This window comes from Aphis gossypii, chromosome 1 (genome assembly GCF_020184175.1).
Source record: "Aphis gossypii isolate Hap1 chromosome 1, ASM2018417v2, whole genome shotgun sequence".
NCBI lineage: Eukaryota > Metazoa > Arthropoda > Insecta > Hemiptera > Aphididae > Aphis > Aphis gossypii.
This window is the reverse complement of record NC_065530.1, coordinates 58,867,930-58,894,188: the sequence shown is the minus strand read 5'-3', so window position 1 is coordinate 58,894,188 and position 26,259 is coordinate 58,867,930. Positions and strand designations below refer to the sequence as shown.

The 26,259-nt window shown below is 24.4% G+C and overlaps 5 protein-coding genes across 9 annotated transcripts in view; 3 read left to right on the top strand and 2 right to left on the bottom strand.

The window, feature by feature from the left end:
- The first annotated feature begins 838 nt into the window (after positions 1-838).
- LOC114128531 (60S ribosomal protein L28) lies at positions 839-3,852 on the top strand. Its single transcript, XM_027993054.2, has 5 exons — positions 839-992; positions 1,192-1,289; positions 1,376-1,504; positions 3,522-3,635; positions 3,699-3,852. Exons 2-5 carry the CDS (start codon positions 1,203-1,205, stop codon positions 3,792-3,794), a joined length of 426 nt encoding a protein of 141 aa, XP_027848855.1. The 5' UTR covers positions 839-992; positions 1,192-1,202; the 3' UTR covers positions 3,795-3,852.
- Positions 3,791-12,371, bottom strand: LOC114128530 (intraflagellar transport protein 122 homolog). Its single transcript, XM_027993053.2, has 26 exons — positions 12,123-12,371; positions 11,985-12,053; positions 11,571-11,680; positions 11,232-11,352; positions 10,891-11,175; positions 10,754-10,829; positions 10,495-10,686; positions 9,368-9,456; positions 9,012-9,120; positions 8,787-8,930; positions 8,588-8,725; positions 8,356-8,520; positions 8,183-8,302; positions 7,994-8,112; positions 7,783-7,936; positions 7,008-7,169; positions 6,748-6,914; positions 6,206-6,486; positions 6,002-6,146; positions 5,810-5,900; positions 5,079-5,179; positions 4,861-4,969; positions 4,631-4,790; positions 4,298-4,497; positions 3,999-4,163; positions 3,791-3,944 (listed from the first exon to the last, which is right to left on the bottom strand). The coding sequence occupies exons 2-26, from the start codon at positions 12,041-12,043 to the stop codon at positions 3,867-3,869; spliced, it is 3,540 nt and encodes a 1,179-aa protein (XP_027848854.1). The 5' UTR covers positions 12,044-12,053; positions 12,123-12,371; the 3' UTR covers positions 3,791-3,866.
- Positions 12,372-12,534: 163 nt separating this feature from the next.
- Positions 12,535-18,070, top strand: LOC114128565 (kelch domain-containing protein 4). Its single transcript, XM_027993105.2, has 9 exons — positions 12,535-12,763; positions 12,842-12,969; positions 13,277-13,447; positions 14,814-15,049; positions 15,526-15,692; positions 15,748-15,897; positions 17,296-17,523; positions 17,583-17,765; positions 17,831-18,070. Exons 2-9 carry the CDS (start codon positions 12,862-12,864, stop codon positions 17,989-17,991), a joined length of 1,404 nt encoding a protein of 467 aa, XP_027848906.2. The 5' UTR covers positions 12,535-12,763; positions 12,842-12,861; the 3' UTR covers positions 17,992-18,070.
- A 418-nt stretch (positions 18,071-18,488) lies between these two features.
- LOC114128534 (myotubularin-related protein 10) overlaps positions 18,489-26,259 on the bottom strand; it is a 28,395-nt gene continuing 20,624 nt past the window's right edge. For all 3 annotated transcript variants that reach the window (XM_050198030.1, XM_027993058.2, XM_027993059.2), the window contains exons 9-12: positions 25,637-25,809; positions 19,676-19,846; positions 19,403-19,618; positions 18,489-19,304 (exon numbers count right to left, since the gene is read on the bottom strand). In XM_050198030.1, coding sequence (XP_050053987.1) covers positions 19,083-19,304; positions 19,403-19,618; positions 19,676-19,846; positions 25,637-25,809 — 782 coding nt within the window. In that variant the 3' untranslated portion in view covers positions 18,489-19,082. The remainder of the gene's footprint in view (positions 19,305-19,402; positions 19,619-19,675; positions 19,847-25,636; positions 25,810-26,259) is intronic.
- Positions 22,865-24,169, top strand: LOC114128535 (uncharacterized). Of its 3 annotated transcripts, none has more exons than XM_027993060.2 (2): positions 22,865-22,949; positions 23,530-24,169. In XM_027993060.2, the coding sequence occupies exons 1-2, from the start codon at positions 22,932-22,934 to the stop codon at positions 24,022-24,024; spliced, it is 513 nt and encodes a 170-aa protein (XP_027848861.1). In that variant the 5' UTR covers positions 22,865-22,931; the 3' UTR covers positions 24,025-24,169. The 3 variants fall into 3 exon arrangements, with proteins under 3 accessions (XP_027848861.1, XP_027848862.1, XP_027848863.1); XM_027993061.2 differs by having other exon boundaries at positions 22,936-23,085; XM_027993062.2 differs by lacking the exon at positions 22,865-22,949 and adding an exon at positions 22,993-23,124.

Here is a 26,259-nt window from a genome sequence, read left to right as displayed (position 1 = left end):
CTCATATGTTATTCTTATAGTGATTAAAAAATTATAAGAATACATAGGCACAATTTTTTTTTTTATTAGCATTTGAAGTTCAAATTTTGACGAAAATTCGTCAAAATTATGAATATTTGCGAAATATTTGAAGTTGAAAAATCATAAAATTTTTTGTGTTTATAACTAAGGATTAAAAATACAACACTAAGTTTTCCATAAGTTTACCTTCAACTCTTCAAGTATCTATAGAGAAAACTCGAAGCATCATTATAGGAAAAATTTTAAGTGCGTTTGAATTTTAAATTTTAACAAAATAGCGTAACGATAACGATTTATCCTCAAATGATTTTAAATATTTGTTATTATTCAAAAAGTATAAGTCGTAGATACTTGAAAATTTTACCAGTTATTAAGATTCGCGTTTTCTTTACGTGATTTAATTTTCAAAATATTTTTAATATAAGCTGGTTTTTTTAAACCACCTTTTTTACCAACCACTAGAAATTATATCCTAGGCTGACAAATCATCTTCGTTCAGAATCGTTTTTCGTATACAATGATAACTATCATTGGATTCAAATTTAACTCTCCTATAATATATAATAATGATCCATACGGCACCTAATGTACAGCAGAGCGGTACTCACTTGCCCACTTTTTTTTTATTAATGCGATTTGACATTTGAACATTAAAATTATTATACATATTTATTATTATTATAACTTAAGAATTAAGATATTTAAGTTTAAGATGCCTCAAATTCTTGATGATACTTCAGTAAGTTATTATTAGGATTTACATTTTTCAATTTTTCAATTAAATCAGTAGCACCAACAATTATTGTGATTTGATAAACACTCTTATTTTAAGTATGGGAATAGGCTGCACTGTTTGATCATTGTTTTGAGGTTACTTTTGAATCGGATTGACATTTGTCAAAATTTCATTTAATGTTCTTATTAAGTTTCGTACTTAGAAGTTAGTAATTTTCTTCAAATTTGAACCATACGTAAGTAAATTTAATTGCTATTTTTAATATAAGTTTAAAACTATTGTGTTTCTATATTTATTTATATAATAAAATGTGTTTTTTTTGGCGTTACTATTTTTGATGTAACATTTTTGAGTCTTTCTATAGAACCATGTGTCGAGTTGTTTACTTATTTTCAGTTTTCGAAAACTATAATTGACAATTTGTTTCCTTTTAGACACTTTCACGATGTCGGCGGATCTTAGCTGGATGATTATTAGGAACAGCAATGCATTTCTGTCTAAGAAAACCAACATTAAGAAACCATTCAGTAAAGTATGTTGAAATGCAGATATCTGTAATATAATATAATAAATTTTATAATTTATAAGAAATAGCTTAATTTGAAATATTATTTTTAGGAACCAATGAATTTAACAAACTTGGCCTCTAAACGTTACAATGGTCTTGTACACGATAACAGTATCGGTGTTGAATCTGCTCCTAATAACAAGGGTTTCACTGTCATTACTAAAAAGCGCAAGTTGGCAGTAAGTATTGATTTTATTGATTATAGATTTTTATGCTAACACTTAAGTTGGATTATGTTTTACATTAGGTATCTTATGCCAATTTAGCATACCTATAATTAACAAATAATTAGTTGATTATTTTTTACTACAAATTGGGAATTTTAGGTTTGTTGTGTTGTCATTTGAAGAAATTAACGTTTCTTAAGTGTTTATTGATTTGCATACTTACATCTAATAATTTTTGATAGGTGCAACTGTATTTTATTGTTTTGTTATATACTTCAGATTTATATCCTAAGTATATCCTACTTCCTAGGTCAGATTCTAAAAAGAATAATATAAAGAATCTTAACATTTTTGTTTTTTATGTGTATAGAACAAAACTATTATTAAATAATGTTCAGTTAAATTATTTTTTACTTAATATTATTTATATTGATTAAGTAAACATTTAAATACTGAATATCAACAATTAAGTGATGAATAATGCTTCACCAACTCTGAAATAAACTGAAGTTACTATATTTTAAATCTGATAAATTGTTGGTATAGTTGAATACATTTTTCTTATTAAGTATACATAATATGGCAAATTGTTAATAAATCAGTCATGTTCCCCATTAGTATAAGTTATTTACTACAGAGTATGAGAAAACTTTTGTTCCTGAAACACTAAGTAACAACCGTATTTGACATATGATCTGTTTGACTTTAACTGCTACTTAAAACTAAATTAAATATAATTTTGTTATTAGCGGGGTCAAAAAATGTATATTCTACTCCTTGTGGATGGAATAAGAGCTGCTGGTTACGATTTTACTAGAGAATTATGATAATATAGATAGATACATGATTAAATGTTATTGTTTACTGCCAGGTTTTCTCTAATATGATTTTTAGTTAGGTTAAATAGGCCTTATATTTAATATAATTGTTGTTGATTTGTTAAATTAATTTTTAAGTTTATAGTAAAAATTACTGACAAAAAGTTAATTAGACTTTCGTTAGATAATTATTTTTAAAAATTAGTAAGTGATGTAATGTGAAATTAATGGCTCACACCTATCAACCTAATTTTTATAATTATTTTTAAGCATTTATTTTACTAGTTGAAAGATAGCATAGCTCCCAATTGATGAATATTGCTTCACCAACTCTGATATAATTTGAAGTAAATAACTGTATAACTGATGGGCATCTAGTGTAGTATTTACTATGGCTTTTTTATGCTTTTATTAATCTATATTTTACGTATCTATTATTAATTTATTCATAGTTACCTGTATTATTACCTATAATATATTATGTTGGTTAGGATTTTTATACAGTACAATCTAAACTAAACATTAATAAATTCATATTTAAAAAAAAATCCATTTAGTAATTTTAAATGACTCAAGTACTAAGTAACCAATGCAACAAAATATATTCTAAACTTATAACCTGTCCAGTCCATCTTCACCATCTGCTGATGTCACAAACTACCGACATAGTTACTTAATATAATAAGATGGTAATCATAATGGTTGTTGATGGGCATGATAAACTGGATGGGTGGGTTATACCTAAATATTTTTATTGGAGCTTGTAGTTTTACAGTTATCATTGAAATTTTAATAGTCTTATATTATAAAAGTGTCTCTCTTAAAAAATGTATTTAGTTTTAACTAATTGACTGGTTAGATCTCGTTTTCGATAATTTATGTTTTTTCATGTCACCACCACACACGTCACTCTCAGCATTTAATTTAGTGCATGTATAGACGACGAAACATGTATGAAAAATGTCGTAACAATATTGTTAATTTATTTAAAATAGAAAGGGAAAATGTATAGATAACTTTATTGATATAGATAGCATATGACACTAGTAAATAAACTGTAGATAGTTAACAACTTGTGTACTAGTATCTAGTATTAACATATTAAAATTAAATTAAATCCTAATTATGTTTTTATATTATTCCCTAACCTAGATGTTCATTTTGTTGTGTACTGTTAAGTATATTATTACTTTTTTTGTTTTCTTTTTTAGAATAAACCAGGAAAGTCTCTTGTAAAAGTAAACTTCACTAGTGGCCCAAGAAGATCATTGTTCAAGTTGCGAAAATATCTGCTTGGAAACAATTACAGAAAAGACCTTATTCAAGTACTATAATTTTATTGAAGATAAATAATCAACAATTAAATTAATTTATGATTGATGTTTTAGGCTTCTTTGAGGAGGGCTAGTGCTATTTTGGAATCACAAAAACGAGCTACATTGACCCTAAAGAAGTTGGGTAAAAGCAAGAAACCTGATGCTTAAATATTTTTAAAATATATATTTTTTTTTTGTCTTAAAATATACAGCTTTTTTCTTTGTATCCTCATTTTGTTTCTATCCTGTCTTAGTTCTGCAAAATGGACAATAACCTAATTTTAAGATTTCAACTTCATATTCATCTGAATGAAACATCTGCAAAAATACTATTATTGTAAAAAATGTAATAAATATTTAATAATAATATACCTTAAAACAATTTTGACAGTTTGTCACAGAAAATCCAGGTAATACGTTTCTGTAGTATTTAAATTTTAAAGGTTTTGGCCATTTACAAACTATAATACTAGTAGTGCTCATTGATTGCAATATAGTTTTGTTAACCTTTATGGGTTGATAGGTGTTTTCTTTAAGCTAGATAAAAAAATTAATCAAGGAGCATTGAGCATATACATAGATATCCTTGAGTATATTATACTCATTGAAGAAAAATAAATATAAATTATGATTATCATAGGAGTAGGAGTACTTTATAACTATATTATTACCTCATAATTCATAAGTTTGTATGTAAATGGATCAACTAGTTGATCTTGATTTTCTTCATCTAAAATAAATTTATTTACATCATTAACTTTATCTTCAGATTCTTTCGGCTTACTTCCATCATAAGCACTTTGTATTAATTTTAATGCTTCAGTATCTGATATAGAATCTTCCAATTGAAATTCAATTAATGGTAAAATTTCTAATATAAATCAAATAAAAACAAAATTATGAAAATTGACAAAATCAGTCTAAAAACAATTATTTAAATTGAAAAATCAAGTTTTGTGGTCAATTAATATTTGGAAAATAATCTATCATACAATAATACAAACCAAATTTGATGTATGAAAAAATAAACTTATGGTTGCATGTGATACATGTTTGAACAACTGGAGAATTATAAGTCAAACAACGATAACACATCGATAAAAGATCTTCATTGTCATGAAATGGCTTTGCACGAATACTCAATGAAGCAAGATCAACATAATCCTAGAGTAATATGATAAAAAAATTTTATTTTATACTTATAAATTTATACTATGTAAATAAATATTAGTACTTGATATTCAGGAGGAATCCTCAGCTGTTGTAATTTTGTTAAGATTTGTCTAGCTAACTTAAATGCCCTCATAGTAAGAGCTTGTTTTGATAATGAATATAATATTGCACTAAAACAATTAACATTTATATTAAAATATTTGGTTGGTAATTTATTATTTATATATAAGTGAAGTAATACATAACCCAATATTATTTTATTGATATTAAATAACTTACAATTTTGAAACTCCTTTTAGATGTAAGTTTTTTGTCTCATTCATAAGAAATCGTGATATGTTGAATAAAGTTTCTGGTTGATATGACATAAAAGGATCCTCCTGCAAATGAATAGTGCAGAAAATAATTAATATATGAGAGAAAATGAGCAACTAGAAAATTAAAGATTATGATCATGCTTTATAATTATTTGATAATCCAAGTATCAAAGGGAGTATTTTGGTTGTTCAAATATTCCATACATATTTTTTTTGCAAATGTGGCTGTTTGATACAAGAGGTATATCAATTAATATCCAAGTTTCATAACTTATAATTAATATGACTATAGTCAATGTTTTATAATTGTACTATTTAAGAGACAAATTACAAAAACATGTGAAATATATTTATTATTTATATCAATAAACAGTAAGTTCATTGTGGACAATAATGCAATGCTAGAACTATAATTAATTAGTTATTATTATAACTTCATGTAATACTGAAAATTGCGTAATTTACAACTAATACTTGTCATTTAATTTTTATTATTGTACTGTACTACAAAAAAATTATAAATATATATTATTTACAATAACATTACTATTCTGATCTGTACAAATTAAAAAAAAATACTTTAATATTAATTTCTGCTATTAACACTAATTTCTATAAAATGATACATGAGAAATGGTGTGAATAAAAGTATAAGTACTCAATAATAAATAATCCTTAATCATCTGTACAAACCATATAACGGTGAATAGCATTGTACGCATGATATATTGAAGCATACTTGTCATATAAATTGAACTGGTTTATCATTTTATCAGGATTATTACTGCAATAAATAACTTTTTGTTAAACATATTTCTTATGAATTAATAACTTAATACCTAATTCACTTAGTTAGTAAATAACTAAGTTAAGGATAGTATTTACCTATTTGAAGCAATATTTAAAAATTGTCTACTTAATAACCAATAATAATGACCAGCATCTTGAAAACGTTGTTCGTCAACAGCATTTTCAGTTAACATTTGTAATACCTGAAATGCACGTTCTGGACGGCCACCTTTCAAAAAAGCTAAAAAAAAAGGAAAAATACATAAGAAATATAATAGCATAAGACTATAAACTAAATACCTTTTTGTGCTTCAACAAATTTATCATTTTCTGCCAGCCATTCAGCATAAGGTAAATATACTAGAGGAGCAAACATTGGATTTTTTTCAACTAGGGCAAAAGCTTGATCCCAATTATGGGCCTCTACATGCAATGACACCATGTCAGGTCCCATATCCTTGCCCAATTTAGAATATATTTCAACAGCGCTTTCTGTATCACCTAATTTACGAAGTTCATCACCAATTCTACTTAGAACTACTTCTTCAGCTTTGTCAGTGTGACGTCCAAGTTCTAACAACCTATGAAATTGCAAAATATGTTAAATAGTTTTTAGTTATTCCACATAGTTTAATAACATAAAAATATTATGAGTTTTTCATATTATTCTTATTATCTACATAATTTGATAGATAAATCAATAATAACTTTATCCTTAAAAACTTATTTTTTTCATTTCTTCTATTTCCTAGATTATTAGAGACAAACCTATATTTGAGCTTATTTTCTGATGTAATAACTTAATATAAAATATTATTAATGAACAATAAATAAAAAATTACATATGTGTCCAACAATTATGAACCATAATATCAATAGCACGGTCAAATTCTTCAGCTGAAATATATAGTTCTGCAGCTACTTTATGTTCATCAATACTCATAGCCCATTCAGCACGTTTAATAAGTAGTTCCTTATTTTCACCAGAAGTATTTGATCCAATAAATTCCTAAGAACCAAATAATTATTTTACATTAACATTCATTTATATGTATTATAAAATTTATATACAATAAATTATTAAACAAATATAATATAATACTTGTGCCAAATCAAACATTCTCAAATCAGTAAACATAGTGAAAGCTTTATGTTCAAAACCCCATTTTTGATAAATTCTAGCTGCTTCTTTGAACTTTCCTTCATAAGCAAGTATATCAGCTAATAGACAGTGTTTGTCTTTATCATTATGTGATCCTTTTTCCTTTAAAAAATTTTAAATTGCACTCATATAGCTGTTTATAGTATATTTTACATAATATAATATAATATTCTTAAAATAGCACTAGTTTGCATTTGTTTGTTTTCTGTATCAAAAAACTAAATAAATCTTGTTTTGTGAATTCAGCTATTATTAAGCTTTAAGTAAGCTATTCACATAATTTATTATACACAAATTGAAACATATTTTTAAAATGAAGTTTAACAATAGATAGAAATTGTTCTAATATTAAAGTTAAAACCACAATGTGATTTGCATACATGGCAAAAAAGAATCAAATTATCCACTGATGACATCATTTATAACTATATTTTTATAAGATTTTATAATTTAAAGTATTTAAGTATAAATAAATACAATTTTTATAAATCTATAAGCTGATTATTTTATCACAAATTTAAAAAGATATCTAAGCTATTAATTTAAAATTCAATATACATATTTTATTTTTTGAAAAGTATTATACTACTGATGGTAAAATTAAAAACAAAAGATGGTATAAAATGTTATTGATAAAAATAAACAAATACAGCTTATATGCTAATTAGAATTTATAATAAATATATATTTTAAAAAATATGTGAAACAAACTTACTTCATATAGTGTGATTAACTCCAAGTATTTTAATTCTTTTATATGAACAAAAGCTTTCTTGGCAATTAAGAGTTCAAAATTTTCTAAAGCTTCTCGAGCTAATATTTTCCAATCAGTATCAGTGACATTAAGACAGGCAATTTGATATGCTTTGCTAAAAAATAAATAAATATAATTTTGATTGTATGTATTTATAAACAATTGTACACACCTAAAATATTTTTTCTCTAAACATTGATATAATGGAACTGATAATGCCACTTCAATCACAGATACTATAGAATCATTTAGAGAAAATATTTTAGATCCCCACATGCCTATTACATGTCCCTAAAATATTAAAGCATTAATATAAAAAATTATATAAATGTGGTTTATGATAATTAAATTAATTTATTACTATGATCCGTTGTTGATGAGCTGGAAATTCATTTACTTTTATATTAAATATATGTTTACCCGAAAAACATGCCATATCAGAAAATTTTGAATTCCAAACCACACTTGTTATATCAGATTCCTAAAATTACATAACATTTAATTTTAAGTCACACAATTTTACATTAGATTTACTTGAAAAAGAAGCTTTTTTGATTTCATATCAAAAAATGAACACTTATTTTCATCATCAACAATAGCCGCTTTGTCCATTGATATATTCACATCAAAACAACGAACGCTTTTATTTACATTAAATAATTGCTGTACTACCAAACTATTAACGTGTAACATCAAAACCTATGAATATCATACATTTAGAATTAATTGATTTAATGAGAATAATAAAGCTAGAATTAAAAATTACTTGTCCATTATGTAATCCAACTAAAATTTGTTCTTTGCCTGGCGAACCTCCAATAACTTTTAAGTACTTTACAACAGAATTCATAGTCCATTCACGTTCATATGTACCAGCTAGTGATAAACATTGAAGTCTTGTTTCCTAAAAATGTAAATTAGGAATAAATGAAGTTTTTATTTTTCTAGAGTTTAAACTTCCTTACTTGACATAAGACTAAATTATTTGAACAAACTACTAGTAGATTGCAAATAGCATTATCAGTCATTTTTTCTTTGATTCTATAATGCATTTCAGATGTTTGATTTAAAGATGATTCATACACTACAACTTTAGATGGCAATTGAACCTAAATGAAGGTATGTAAGAATAAAAAATGTTTACTCAAAATAAATTGCATGGTTTTTAAATATATTCAACTTAAACTTACAGCCAATCGATCCTTATAAATTGCAATTTTTTTAACTAAATCTCTGCATTTTATTCGTACTTTTTTATTAGTAACTAAATCTTGAACAACAACGTCTGTCATATTTTCTCTAATGAATAACAAAAAAAGTGAAATTATAATAATAAAATATATTCATTTTAACTAAAAATATACATTTTTTTCTAATTAAAAGCATTTTTTTGTTAGTCAGTGAAAATCTATAAACTAATAAAATTATTAACAGTGCCATTTATTTGAACAGTAACAGGTGACTTCAATTAGTTTAAGAATTTGTGTACCATAACCTTTTAAATGTATTTTGTGTAACTGTGAAATTACAATTGCAAGTTTAGTACCTGTATGCATATTTTTCTTGATAAAGTCCATGTATTACACTAAACTCGATTTTGTAATAAGCTAATGTTCCATCTTGACAACCTAACGCCTATTAATATAGATAGATATAACTTTTATTTAAGTTTTAATATTAAAAATAATGAAACAACTACATTTTAAAAACATCACAAATAGAAATAATTTGGAGATTAAAAACATCTTTAAATCATTTCAATAAATATTAATGTAGAGTCAAATGTTTGTTTTTAAAAGTTAATCAAAAAATCTTTTTCTATCATTGTATTAAAACTTTAAATGTAAATAAAATACATAAAATGGGCTAGGTTAGAACATTTTTTACTTAATGGAGTAAAAAAAAGTTATGACATAGTCAAGAATATTTTACTAACTTAATTTATACAAATCCTTGGTTATACCTAGTGCCGACATTTATATATTGCATATTGTTAATGGATGATCAAAAGAATAACTAGTTCACACCAAAATTTGTTCATGGCTTAAAGATTTTTTATACAAGATTTTATTATGTATATTTTTGCATATTTTGGAGTTTTTGCATTTTTAGAGCATATTTTATGATTTTATAACATTTTTAACTCGAAGAATCAAAAATTTTCACAAAATAATAAATTGTTCAATGTTTTTAAACATTAGAATGCAGTAAAGAAGCTGATATACTAGTATACAACCCTTCTTTTTAGATAAAATGTTAATTTGTTTTACTCATGATTTGTTATTGTTTATTCAATTTGTTATTAGTGTACGGTTGGATAACTGATGATATTGACTCTCAATGTTGTTTGAAAGCTTATTTAAATCATTAATTGTTCAAGGCAATAATGTTGGGTAAGAATTAAAATTTGTTGTTTTGTTTTCATTATTAAAAATATTTTTGTTTGGTTTTAAGATGAACAGAAATTCAAATCTGAAATCTACGCATTTTTTTTTTATCAATAGTTTATATAATTTTTTTAGAGAATATTTAAGTAATTAATAGAGCATAACTGCAAACATATTTAATAGGATTTTAGGGAATATAATTGTCTTCCTATTTATGTCACTTTTATTTTAGATAAAAATTGTATACAACCAAATTAAAATAAATTGTTTATTCAAAGAAACTTACTAGAAATTTTGAATGAGGATGCACAGAAGATGCCCAAATCCAACTGTGTTTGTCTTCAAATTCAGTCAACTTTATTCCTTCAATAGAAAAAATACCACATTTTCCTTTACAACCGCCAATTAATAAATAGGAATCATTACATAATGTTTTAATTGTTAAAGCTTCTAAACTAATGTTTTTATTTTTGGAAGTCTACAAAAAAAAAAAAAATTTGGAATTTTTTAGTTATTTATCAAGTGTGTATTATTTAATTAATTACTTCAGAACCATATTTATTAAAAAATGATAACTTTTGTCCCCAATCAGTAATACATAAAATGTCATCTTCGTTATATCTACAACACGTATAAAAATATAATAAACATAAATGATAAAATTATTTATTTTAATAAGTACCTAGATGATAACCATGTAATTGCCCAAATCGATTGTCCATCAGAAAGTTCAATATTTGCAACTTCTTCTCCACTTCGATTCCGTAAGGAAATACATCCATTATCATACCCAAGGGCTAATGATTGACCATCTGTTGACCAGGCACATGTGTTTATTTTAAACAAGATTTTATATTTTTGAACAGATTTTTGTTCTAAAGAGTATAAACCAAATTCCATAGAACTACAACTTGCTAAATGATGAGTAATGGAATTGAAATCCATACATTGAACTGTGTCATTGTGGCTGAATAAAAATATAAAAATTCAGTAATAATTAAAAAAATACATTTAATTGATTACTTGTATTTTCCCACTGGTTCAAATTTAGATGACCAGAGAATAACTGTTTTATCTGCTGAGCCTGAAGCAAATAGTTTACCATTTTTAGCATTTGTTAAACAAATAACGTTTTCTTTGTGCCCTAAAAGTAAAAGTATATATTTTATAAAAATATTTATTAGTTTTGTAATATAACTACACTTAATTTATAATTTTAAATTTCACAAATTACGTATTAAAATGAAAAAAAAAAATAATAATTTTGATATTAAAAAAATTAAGTATAAAATAAAATGTAGATGGATTGTTTATAACATAATACAAAATACCAAGCTAATAGTTACAGGATACATATTTTACCTTTTAAAGTATGTAGAAGATGTCCATCAATAGATCGATAAACAAGAACATCATGACCTGCTGTTGCAAGTAATTGGGAACCATCAATACTGAAGCAAATACTGTAAATACTATATGTATAAAAAATCATTAATAGTATTTTGTTTGGAACAAAAACAAAAATTATTTTACTTCTAAAACAAATACAGATAATAATATTGTAGGAAATCGTTTAAAAACTATAATATATATAAAAATATATAAACTTCAAAAGAAAAAATCATAAGTTATAGTAGAATAAACAATCCTTATATACCCGTTATTTAATTTTAAACAATAATTTAATAAACATTAAATTTAACATTCAATTGTAACAACAAACTAAATACCTACTAATATATTATATATGTTAATAGAAGAGGAAAAAAATATTACCATTGTTGAATTTTATCTTTATCTTGTATTTTATGAAGCCAAATTGGAATACAATGCATTTTTAACTACCTAAAAATTGTATGATCGTTAATAACTAATTTGATAAAAGAAACAACAAAAATTTATAGGTAGGTGTACCTTACACGTCCTATGTAAAAGTGTATTCAAAAGTATTATTTATATAAGTTAATGAAAAAAATAATTCCTAATACATCAAAAAATCATAACTGAATGTTTACTATTCAATAATTTAATTTAAGAGATATTTCTTGATTTAAAATTTAAAAAGGTGTTAACATTTAGAAATGCTGAATTTCAATTTCTAGATGGTTTATAATTTATTAAACTTATACAATAGTAAATTTAAATTTAAAATATTGAACAATATAATTTATCTACAACCATTGGGATTGGAAAAACAATGTTATTGGGTATCGACCACTCTAGATATAAGATAACGATTTGCTTATTATCTTAAATTGTTATAATCTAAGACCGTGCTTTTAAGTATAAACAAAACAACGTGGTTATTAGTGAGTGATAAGCACGTTAGTAGTTACTAAATATTATTATTTGATGTTATTTAAATGTAGAATACCAGAATATTCTTATTTTTATTACTTAATTACTAATTACTAATTAGTTAATTATTAATTTTAAAATAATAAGTAATAAAAATCTTAATTTTAACTATTTAAAAATTAATTACTTTGGTTCTGTGTATCATAGATTAATATTAATTATTATAATCAGTAGTCAATTGACAATTGTTTAAAAAAGTGAGTTGGTATTATTATTGAAAATCATATAATTTAGATTGTTATACATAATATTTATAAAACTGAATACTATTTTAGGTAATATAAGGTTAGTGGTCATGGGAAAAAATAAAAAAAAAGGAGCATCACGCATTGAAAAGGCAACTGCTAAAAGAGAAAAAAAAATAGCTCAAAGGATCAAAAAAGATATTGGAAAAATTGGAGAGGTATATTTGTTAAAAAATAGTATCTTTAAGATAGGGGCTGATTTAGTCCAAGAAAATCAGTTTAATGATAAGTTTTAAAAATGAAACGGTAAACAAAAGGTATTACGATGAAGAACTCTTCCAATTAATCTAATTTTATTTTATTAATTTTTATTATAATAAAGATTTATACAATATGTCTACTTATTTTTAATAGCATTATGTTGTCCCATGAAAAAACAATTAATTAATTTTGTTATAGTTTACTGTTGACCTTTTTAACCTAATTTTATATCACACTCTTTATACCTATTTTTCTTTTATTTAGCCTGAAGTATCTACTATAGTGGCTCATATTGAAGCTAAGAACAAAGCAAAAGTTAAGGTGGTTGAAACAAAAATTGATAATCCATCTAGGAGATCAAATTTTTCATTTGTTCCACATCCGGATAAAGATGAAATTATACTATTTGGTGGAGAGTTCCATAATGGTAAAAATGTAAGTAAAAATTTCCATTTTCCAAGTCAAGTTCTACTTGAAATAATTTACCTTTTTTTCATTAATAACCGAGTATTAATTTTTACTTCATTTATTGTACTTACTGTAATTAATTTTATTTAGAATTAACTTTATTGGTAATTAATACAAAATATTTAATATATAAAGTTTTAATAAAAAACAATAGGTACATACTACATATGGTTGGAATTCTTATAATTATTTTTTGTAGGGGGTTTAAGTAAGTATAATAGATAATTTTTTAACTCCTTTCATAAGAACATATCAAAATTGTTTTTAAATTAATTTTTTTACAACTAAATTTTATTAAACAATAGCATTGATTTAATAGAGGTACTATATTTATTATATTGACAATAATCAATATGTTCTAGTTGAATTAATAATTTTTGAACTCATTCATAACATTTTCATAATTTTCCTGTGATGCTCTACAAAAATATAGCATCCAATTTGTCTTGCTTCGTGTGGCTTCTTATTTTTTTTACTAAATTTATTTTGGAAAAAGCTTTTTTACAATAACAACTTGTAGCAAGAGCAGTGATAAAAAATGTCAATGCTTTTTGTACGATTACAAATTTTTTAATTGTTGATCATTTTTCTAACTACTGATTAATTGTTTTGTTTGATAGTTCTGGGCTGCTACAATTTTAGACAAAAAATATAGGAGTCTTAGTTCACCTTTTAATTCATCACTATTAAGTACAAACTTTTATGAAAAGTATTCTACTTCAAATTCTTCAGATTTTATTTCAATTTAATGACCAATCGCACTTATAATTTTTAATGTTTCATTTTTAAATCAGTTTTCAAGACTGTTATACAAATCATCTAGTACCTTGAAGAAAACGTAATACTTCATTTCACTTTTTTATTAGTTATGGTATGTTATGTTTTCAAATTATTAATTTTTGTTAAAACCTTTCTATAGTTGTGATGAATATTTAAAAAAATGTAAGCTTAATATTATCAACATTTTCTTAGATATTTTTAGTGTTACATGTAAGACTTACAAAGACGTTTGTCAATAGTCATAACAAAAACACTAATAAAGTTAAATTTTAATACTTAAACACTTATAAAAAATGTTGATAGTAAGTTTAAGTTGATAATTTAACCATTTCTACTACTCTTAAAAGTGATGAAACAAAAACCTTTTTGTATTATTACTGTAACCTATACATTCATTATTCTGCATAGAATTGTGTACAGGATTAGGACAATAAAATGTTATAACTAGAATTTAACCTTTAGTTACATGTTTTAATATTTAGAAATGCAAAAATATAGAATAATTCCTTTTTCTTTTAAGTATAATTTTATAATTCATTATATCTTATTACAGACCATTATGTACAATGATTTATTATTTTATAATATAAGTCATAATACATGGACATTAGTGGATGCTCCTGGTGCCCCACCTTCTAGATCATCTCACTCTGCTGTAAGTGTTGCTGTAGATAATGGACAATTGTGGATTTTTGGAGGAGAATTTGCCAGTCCTTCAGAGTATCAATTTTATCATTATAATGATTTATGGGTTTTTAGTCTAAAGAATCGAAATTGGACAAAAGTGATGTAAGTCATTATTATAATAAAGATGTTTAGGTTCAATTATCATTTTAGTTAAATCTAATTGAAATTAAAATTTTTCAAAGTTTAATGAACAAAATTACAATCAAAATTGGTGTGTGTTAGATTTAGTTTAAAAATTATATTATTTTCAAATCTATTAACTTATAATTATTTATGCATTTTTAAAATGTATTAAAATAGATTACAGACCCTCCTCATTATTCAAATGAATGTAATTAAAATTGTATATTTTTAATACAATTTAAAATGTATTTCATTGATCTTAAATACAATTATTAGACACCAGAGCTGGCAAATCTTATTTGATTATGTTATTTAGTGTAGCTATACTATATAACAATATGGTTAAATCAATTCTGATTGTATCATCATTTTCACTTTGTTGAACAAATGTTATTGCAAACACCAGATGTGTGGTAAACTTGGTTTTTCTACGATTTTAATAATTCAGTATTTAGGGCAGAAGGAGGCCCCTGCGGCCGCAGTGGTCACAGAATGGTACTCAGCAAACGTCATTTGGTATTATTTGGCGGATTTCAGGATAATACTCATAACTACCAATATTTTAATGATTTATATGCATTCAGTTTAGCTGACTATAAATGGAAAACTATCAAAACTTCTGGTATGATTGATATTTGTGTACTTTTGTATTTAAACTTATTATAAATTATTTTTAGGACAAGCACCATCACCAAGATCTGGTTGTCAAATGTTTGCTATGGAGGATGGTAGAATTATTGTCTATGGTGGTTATTATAAAGAAAAAGTTAAGAAAGATTATGACAAAGGAACAATTCTAATTGACATGTTTGTATTAACTCCTGAAAGTAAGTTTATATTTTAATAAGCAAAAAAATAAACGACCAGTGTACAGTATAATATAATATAATGTCTATTATTTAGTAATCAAAGGTTATTGGTAATTACTAGGGCCCAGATTTATATTATGCATTTGCATGTTTTTTCTAAACAGTCCAAAAAATAACTAGGTAAGCTACAAGTTTGAATTATAGTCAATAAATCCCAATTATAAAGTTGTATTTTGCATATTTTGTTATTTTTTGACATGTACTGCATATTTCTGTATTTTCTAACTTTTTATCGCATATATACCTTTTATAAATGTATAATATATTTTATTTTACTTATTTTAATTAAAATAACATATTTATAGTCCATGTGATTTGACGAATTTGTTTTCTTATCTGAGACCTTTCGGGACAAGTAGTAATCTCTTATTGAGTAGGTTTTCATGAAAAAAATATTAGTCGTGTAATTATTAGAATTACAATATATTGAAATAATTACAAAAATGAATCATATAAATATAATATAAAGTGTTATGTAAACATATTAAAAATAGTGAAAATAAAAGACTTTATTTTATTTTATAGGGCACATTCCTACAAAGTAATAACATAAATGCATATTATGTTATTGTGCCTATTTCTGAGGTTTTTGAGCATATAAATCCAAGCCCTAGTAATTCCTAATAGTAGTATGCTCATTGATCATTTTATGATATTCAAACTTGTATAAAAATAGATGAAACTGAAGTATCTGTATATGTCTACCAATAGATCTAGTTAAAAATATGTCAAAAAAGATAATAAAAATGAATTAGAATCAATTAAACTAATACTATTGAATATTTATTCTCCTATAGTTTTTTTTATAAACATACAATTAGAGGATATCACTGCACTATTTAATTATTCTTTCTAACCCATGTGCAGCAAAAAAAAATTGTGATCATTAAAACCTAGATGAAATCCACTCTGTAGTAGAACCATTCACCATCCTTGTGTTGTTAGCTTAATATTAAAGTGAATTGACCTATTATCAAACTTAAATTTTAAAAAATATCTTTAACCTTACCTTAGATTTTTATATTTGTATATGTTTTTATACTTGCTTTTTGTATGCAAATGATTATTATGTTAAATGATTAAATTATTAATTTTAATATTTTACAACATCTAATAACACAAATAATATTCTGAACTTAAAGTTGTATAATAGGTTAATTTGTTCTAATACTCAAGCTAGTTAAACAAGGCTGTTTCTGTTAAACTTAAATTTGCCATGTTTTATATGGGTGAGAGAGTAAATAAATAATTCTACTGGCATCTTCTCTCTGCAATCATTGTATTTATTATATTTTGTAGTAAAAGCTATAGTATAAATTGTCTACTTTTGTCAATTAGCTTAATTTAATTTTATAGAAGGTGATACAGATTGTTCAAATTATCGTTGGTCAAAAGTGAAACAAGCTGGTTCTTTACCAACTGCTCGTTGTAGTTTATCTGGTTCGCCAATTACCGGACATAATAAGGCATTTTTATTTGGTGGTGTTTATGATGAAGAACATGGAGAAGATGATTTAACTAGTACATTTTATAATGATTTGTACATGTTAGATATGGAACAAAATACACCCACTTGGAGATTAAGTATACAATAACTAATAAAATGATATAACATATTTACTTTTATTGGTTATTAATTTTAGTTTCAGTTAAAGAACAACCAAACAAACTAGATTCTGAAGTAGCTCAATGTTTGGTAAATTCAGAAACGCCAACTCCGCGATCACATAGTGGATTAGCGTTTAAACATAATACCTTGTTTGTCTATGGGGGACTCGTTGAAAAAGGCTCAAAATCGCTGACACTCAATGACTTTTATTCATTAGGTAAGAACTATATTTTATAATTTTAAATATCTTTAAACTTATTTGAATTTAAATATGAATTTCAGATACCAAAAAGTTAAAAAAATGGAACATGATTTGCAGTGATGATATATTAAAAACTGTGACTTCGGACTGTAGTTCTGATGATAGTATGTCAACTGATGATTCTTCAGAATCTGATGAATCTGATGAATCATCATCAGATGGTCAAATGGATACTGATTGAATTAAAATGTTACCATTGTGGAAATAACTTATAAAAAATATAAATTGATTGAAAACATAATAAAACTATAGTGTACTTATTATGAGTTAAATTTTTATAAAAGATATTTCAGTTAAAGGTTATGAATGAGGTAATTAAAACATTGACATAAAAAAAAAAAACATTTAAAAAATATAATAATTAAAAATATTTATGTGTTTTTTTTACATTCATCTTTTCTAATTTCATGAATTTGAATTCATATTTCATATTATATGACTATTGTATTGAGTCAAACAAAAAAAAAAACATTTTTATTATTTTACTACTACAATAAATTATGAAGTATACTTTACTCCCATAAAGTTGACCCACGAACCGCCGGATACTAGATGCTTTGTGATTGGTCAGTATTGGAGGAGATACGCGCCGTCAATCAATCGGTTTTAGTCGGTCATGCAAGTCTACATATTTGGAATAGAGTATAGAAAGTATTTTAAGACAAAAAAAATCAGTGGTTATGTATAAAAGTTTTATTTAAACTTTGAATATCATGTTTCCTGTTTAGTTTTTATTATATATCACATTTTTGATTTTAATACAGATTTGTACCAATACTTTTTTTCAAATAAATTAATACATAAACAGTATTTAAAAAAAACTTAACAATAACACAATATATCTTACAAAAATAAAATATTTTAAAATTAAACTGTAAAAAATAGTTTTAAAAATAAATTATTATAGATATAACAGTACTTAGGTAACAACACATATACACACACAAACACATATAGATTCATTTTCAGCTAAAACAGAAAAATTTAAATAAAATATAGATATATTTTTTAACATTCAATAATACTATGTTTTCTTTTGTTAATAATTGCAAGTGTATTATTTTAGAATTTGTGTCAATAGAAATATTTACTAAATGTTAGTTTTTTTAAATGTATTGTACAATTATTTTATTTTATATGGTTATCTGTAGTATTAAAATTAGACTTATATGATACAAATAGCCTGTCGAAAAAAAAAAATTATGAACTAAAATTGAACTAAAATTTATATCAGAAAAACTATAATGAAAATTTTTTTATGCAATTGTTTATTTATAGATGTTCAGGTATTTCAACCAATGATGTTTCCATTTGTAAATCGCTAGTGTTTAAAGATAAGGAGCTGATTGTTAATGTTGATGGAGGAACTGAATTGCTAGATCTCCAATGAGTAAACGGAAAAAAAGATCCGATGTTAGATGGTGTACAGACTTCTTGAGTATCCTTGGAATCATTATCGCTCATATTTATTAGTGCCCTGACTGCAAAATCTTCCTAAGATAAAAAATTTAAAAAATTTTATTTTGATTATTAATTATATAAAATAATTTTAATAATTTTAAAAGTAAACATGAATAAAATTTGACACTTACTAATGGTTTTCCTCCGTTTGATATTTCTAGAGTAGGCAAAAACCTATAGTAACACTGTGTCCAAATACTAAGACATGAAATTTCTGTTGATACTTTTAATAGATCGTCTTTAACTTTAGAGGCATTGTAAAGAGGATTATGAAATTGGATTAAATCATGATCCATGAATTGTTCTTCCCAATCCCATATAGAACGTAACATCAGTGGGCTAATATCCTGTATAAAATTATTTTATAAGCTAGAAATATTGAGAATTGAATAAAATATTCAAACCTTAGTAGCACAATGGCGATCACGTTCACAATCAAATAAAAATGTATCAAATATGGAAACATGTGATGCATCCCAAAGAGTAGTTAAGTAGGTCTCAGTAAATTCAAATTTTGAAGGAAATTGTTGAAGTAGTTGCCATACACAATCCAAAAATAACAATAATAATGGTGACTGAAAAATATAGTTAAATAAAAATTGTTGAATTAATAAACATAAATGTAAAACAATAATATTTGCTTTTGAGTTTTGTCCATATAATGGTCAATAATTAATAGATAGCAATCTACGTAAGAAAATACAACCATAATATAAGGAATTACTATGTCTATAGTTTCAATATTTAATTAATCTAAAAATATACTATAATCTTTGTAAATAATAATAAATAAATATTATAGAGAATAGTCAGTGGTGGGAAAGAACGCGATCATTTGAACTCGTTCATATTGTGTGAACTTCACATGAACAAGTTCAATTTTCAAGAAATGAATTTAAACGTGAACTAAATTCTTATTTATTATGATCTTAAAAGTTTTGGGATTGCTCATTGACAATTTAATTTTCATGGACATAGTTATATACTTGGCAATTTAACACATTTTATTTAGTAACTTTTTTATTCTTGATAATAATATGAACTTGAACTAGTTCATATTTAATGTCTTGAACTTGAATAAGTTCATTTTTATAAAGAACTTTCCCATCACTGAGAATAGTTATATTGCTGAAACCCAACTTCCTCATCTTTATAGTTTCATTGAATGTAATGAATGTATTTTATTTTTTATGAAGTTAATATTAGTTTTGTATTAATCTGCATTACTTATAACAAGAAATTCAGTAACACATAAACAAAGGTTTTAATCAACTCAATAAGATCAAAAAATTGGCTAAATAGTAGGCTTCAGCACTACAGTACCATACACTAACCTAGATATCTATCATAAAATATAAACACGAAAAGAGATTTGGCTAATGAAATTTACAGTAACTAAATATTAAACATTTGTTGATAGCAGAAAATTTGTTATATAGCTAGGTATATAAAAAAACAATTTTTATTTTTAATAATAGCATGTTAATAAATAATATGACATGTAATTGTTACAATTAAATATTACCTAAGTATATTGATAGGTTAAGGGTTACACAGCTCAGTGAAATTACTTTCACTGAACTGTTGTAATATTTGGTACCGCGAAAAAATAACCACTAGATAGGTACTAAAAAATGATGATAAATTTACATTAAAATGTCTATATTAATTTAAATAACAACATATTACCTATATAAGTGTAAATAATACGTATTAATAAAAAAATATATAGTTATTTTAAACATATATAATAATGAATATTGTCGTTAAGAGAATAGTTAAGAGAATTAATTGGAGAAGCCGATATTATAGGAGTTATGAAGAGTAGCAGAATAAGATGGACCGGTCATATTTGGAGATCTGAAGGACTACTGGGGAGTATAACAAAATGGAAACCAAATACAAAACGGCCCCGAGGGAGACCCAGACAACGGTGAGTTGATAGAGTTAAGGATGATCTCAAGTTGATTGGCATGGAAAATACGGAGGAAATGTTAAGAAACAGGGAAAAGTGGAAAGCCGTTGTCGTTGCAGCAATGTACAATGGACCTTATTGGTTTTTAAGACGCCTTAGAAGAAGAAGAAGAAAATATAAAAACAAATTTCATGGTATTTTTTGTCTATATAGTCTAAGGACTAAATTAAATAAAGCAGTAAAATAGAAAAAATTTACATAAATACTAGATACATGATGTACCTATGTAAAAATTTGAAAATTTTAGAATTTTAAATAACAATAAACACAAATATTGTGGTAAACGGTATAAAAGTATAAAAGTCCGGAAAAATAATTTATTAGGTATATTATTATAAAATTAATCGTATAATGGTCATTTGTAGTAGGTATTGTATTACTCGTTAGTTTTACACGGAAATACTCCTACTAGAGATATCATTGTGTTTAAAGCTGTCTCTAGTGGGTAAATTTAAGTATACTGAAAGATTAAACATTAAAACATATTTAAAAATATTATAATTTTATCGAACTAATTCTAGCTATTTGGATACTATTATTTATTGTAGGTATTTAAAAATATTGATTATTATTATGGGTTTTATTTTTTTTTTGTGCCTGTCATCCAATTTTGGAGCAGTCCTTCAACTTTTAACTTAAGGGGAGCTTTTGATAAAAAATCGCATCTAGTTGGTATTTTCGAAGATCAAAAGTAAATACAAGTATTTATTTGTATTTTAACAAGCATTACTCCGCCATTACGAAATTCACTCGACACCTATTGAACAACAGAGTATGGTTGGGACTTTTTTTTAACTAGCGGGACACATAACTTTTTGAAATATAATATTGTAAAAAAATCGAAATATTGATATAGTTTTTTTTTTTTTTTAAAAATCTCTAAGTTTATTATTTCGCGGGGATATTTATTAAAGGAATCGAATCGTAATAATTAGAATTCCCAAGATTAGGTTAGGTCTTATTGTAACTTAAGTTTGTTAACTGGTACAGATTATAATACTATACAGCAGTGTTTCTTAAACTTTTTTATCCGTGGAACCCTTTTTTGTGTCTACTTTTATCGGGGAACCCTTAAGTTTTTTTAAAACAAATGTTACCTATTTTTATTTAGCTTTCAACAATAAGTTACTACAGTTCGATAATTAGAACCCCTGCTCTGTTTCAATAGTTTTAATACACAAACATTCTTCCCCGCTAGCCGCTACTAATTTTTGGTTAGATTTTTTAAAGTAATTTTCTTGAAAATGTTGAAAAAAGCGCTCAAGTTTCGTGGAACCCTGAAGTGATTTTCGCGGAACACAGTTTAAGAAACACTGCTATACAATATACATTAATTGTTTAGCTATGTTAGTAAATAGACTAGAAATCATTTTTAACCATATTTATTTAAATTTATATAATATTTGATTTTATTACAGTTTTCGGAATTATTAATTCTATTTATCCGCAAAAACAAAATCAACAAAATAATATCGATATGGTTTATTATTTCTAAAAATCTAGAAGGTAGATAGCTCTAGTAGTTCTAATATAATTGTTATGATTCACAGTTGGTATTATAATATGTTTATATATATAGTCAAAACTTGCAAGTACACACTGTAATCAACTTGTATTTTCTTATCAACAGATAACAATAAATAGTTAATATTTAATTAATATTATATTCTAATTTATTTTTATTTATGTGTCAAAGATTAAAGGTAAATAATTATAATCGTGATTTATTTATTTTTTTATCTTAATGTAACTATTTTTTTGAATATAAAATTATTTCGATTAATATATAACAGAAAAAATATATTTGTTAAATAAAAATTGAATTTTATGATTTTAAAGGTACAGTTTATTTAATGACGTGTTTAATGATTATTTAAGGTAAATGAGGGTGTAGGTACTCTGAATTGTACTATATATCATACATTTTTGCAATAAATATACATTCATTAAATTTTTGGTGATTCCAAAATAAATTATACAGCTAATAACTAATAGTTATTTTAATAACAACAAAACTTTTTTATTTATTTTTTCTTATTATTATATGGTAAGAATATTTTGATATTTTTTAGTGAAAAGTATCAAGGCATTTTAATATGAAATAATTTATAATAACAAATTCTGAATACTTATATATATATCAACTAGATGCAAATTATAATCTATTAATTAAAATCCCAGTTAGAATTTGCAATACTTAATTAGAAAAAAATAAGATAGGATCGATCAATAACAAAAAATAACAGTAAATATATAAATAATTTTTTTTTTTTTTAATTTTAGATTATGGATAATAATGAAGGAGGCATTAAATTTGTAAATTGCATTGGATCAGACATTAATATATGGAAAAAGGGACCTTATGATGAAAATTTTGAATGTGAAACTTGCTTACTGTTTGATGAACCTGAATATCATCTTAATGATCCAGAAGACATTAATACTAGTTGGAAATTTTTTGACCATATAACAAAGAGATATCTTTTAGCGAATGGAAAAAAAATTTTTCATTACCAAAAACATGAATGCCCACCAATCATAGTTAAAATTAACACTCCATTATATACTTTACAAGAACTTTGTACATACACAATTTCCAGAAGACTTTTGGCTAACAATATTAGAGATACCGAAATTAATGAATTAGAATTACCTGAACAGTTAAAAATTGATATAAAAAGTTGTGTAGAGAATTTAGAGGAACGATATAAAGCAGATGGAGATGACTTCTGTCAAGATTGGACAGTATATCATGAAGAAGAATATCAATGTTTTTAAATAAAATTTTTTATTTATATTTTAATTTACATAATCATTTTTTTTTTTTTTAATATTATATTATATTATATTCATTCTTTTTTTATATACATATAGTACTGTATTGTTATCATGGAATTTCAAAATAAAAATATTTAATCCTTAAGTTGTTTTAATACCTAACAATTATTACTCACCAGAGACTAATATTATTGCTCATAATTAATTAATACAAGATTTAATATTTATAGTGTAATATGTATTAAGTGTTGTTTTGGTCACAATTCCAATACATCTTATAACACAATACTACTTTATCTAGGTATTCAGACTTTTGACAAGTGTGGGGTTTAGTAACAAATAATAATTAGGTCTTTTTAGTATTTTGCATTGTAGCCTTAATGAGAATTTTAATAGTTTTGATAATTATAACTTTATTTAATTTGAGTATAATTGAAGTAATAATAGAAAATAAGAAATTAAATTTAAAACATGAAAACGACTAAACAAGCAAAGTAAAATTCTACAATTATTCATAAATTCTGAATTAAAATTATCATATACTATCAATTGTTAAATTATGTGGTTAAGGGCCGTTCTTACAATGTTTGGTTAGTGCCTGATAATGCTAACCAGAATAATTTATCATGGCGTGTTAAATGATAGAATTCTACCGGCTAGTTTTAACCGGACATTGTAAGAACGGCACCTATGTTTTTAGTTATTTAATTATTATTGTATATTTATATTATTATTACATCTTATACAGATATTCAATTTTGAAATAGAAAAATTGATTTCATCAAAAACTAGTTATGCGTAAAATTCTTAATTTAAACAGTTGGTAATTTTTAATTTAGTGTAATTCCTTGTTATACTAGACTACGACTATTATTATTACCACTGCCCAAAACTACCTCTGTTATCCTGACTATCACAATATTTTTATGATATCCATAAGGACCAAAGTTGCAATTTACAATTATCTATCTTATATATATTATTAGTTTTTGTAATTTTGTGTTTTTTTTATATTACATTTACATTTTACTCGATAATTGATAGTTATGGATGATAATAATAATATTATTGTATATATTATTCAATGCGTATCATGTGCGGCCTTATAAAATATGTGAATGAATATTATGGTGCTTAAATCTTTTCTTAATTTCATTTTTTTTTATTCTTTGAATATGGGCTATTCATAATACTTATTCAAAAAACTCATAAAGAATTAAAAATGATTAATTTAAATAAAAATGAGGTAATCTATGATAATTAAAAATTGGACAAATTTTAGATAACAGGATTGTGATATTTGAATATTTTGCAAAGAATGTAGTCTTGTGTATTAAGAAAGTACCTAATTTAGACCTCTCAAACATATCAACTGTATTCATTATCTTATCTGAAAAGATATTGAAGTTGAAAACCAAAGTATATTTTTCCTACGTACAAAAAAAAAATATGTCTAATATTTTTAATTACTTTTAAATAATTCATTCATTGAACATATAAAATCATATAAAATAGCCAAATTTCAGAAACTATAATTATTAATATATACTATATGTATAGTATTATACAAATAATTTATATTAAATATAATATATATATATATATACTTTACTTTAACAGAATCAGTACTATTAACATGACCAAGTCTTGTACAGAATTGATGACCCATAACAACCCATTCTTTTTGGATTAATGTTTGTAATCCAACAATGGATCGAAAATGAGAATCTATCATCAATTGTGCTAAACTAGAGATTACACAGCATAAATCACGCCCATCTCGTTCTAAAACATAATAATAATAATTTTTTAGTATTCACTATGACACTATGACGTGTTATTAATGTAGAATTTTAATTATAGAACTTGCAAACATTTTTTGATTTATTTGTTAGAATTTTTTTTTTTTGGGTTTCAGTAAGAACTGCTTATAGAGGACTTTGTATTACATTTACAAACCTTAGCTATACAAATCGTGCATTATATAGTAAATATTTTTTTGTTGACATTTCCAAAAATAAAATTAATAAAAATGGAAAATTTCACGTCAATAAATAGCTTAAAAAGAATTGATATATATTTATAGAAAATGATTACATGAATATTTTGTGAAAATTGCAAGTACTTATAGCCATTTGTTTCTGTTGCACAAAGAAAAAAATTTGTTTTTATCAAAAACTGATTTTGCTTAAAAATTCTCATTTTTTTCTATTTTTTTTCCAATTTATTTTTACA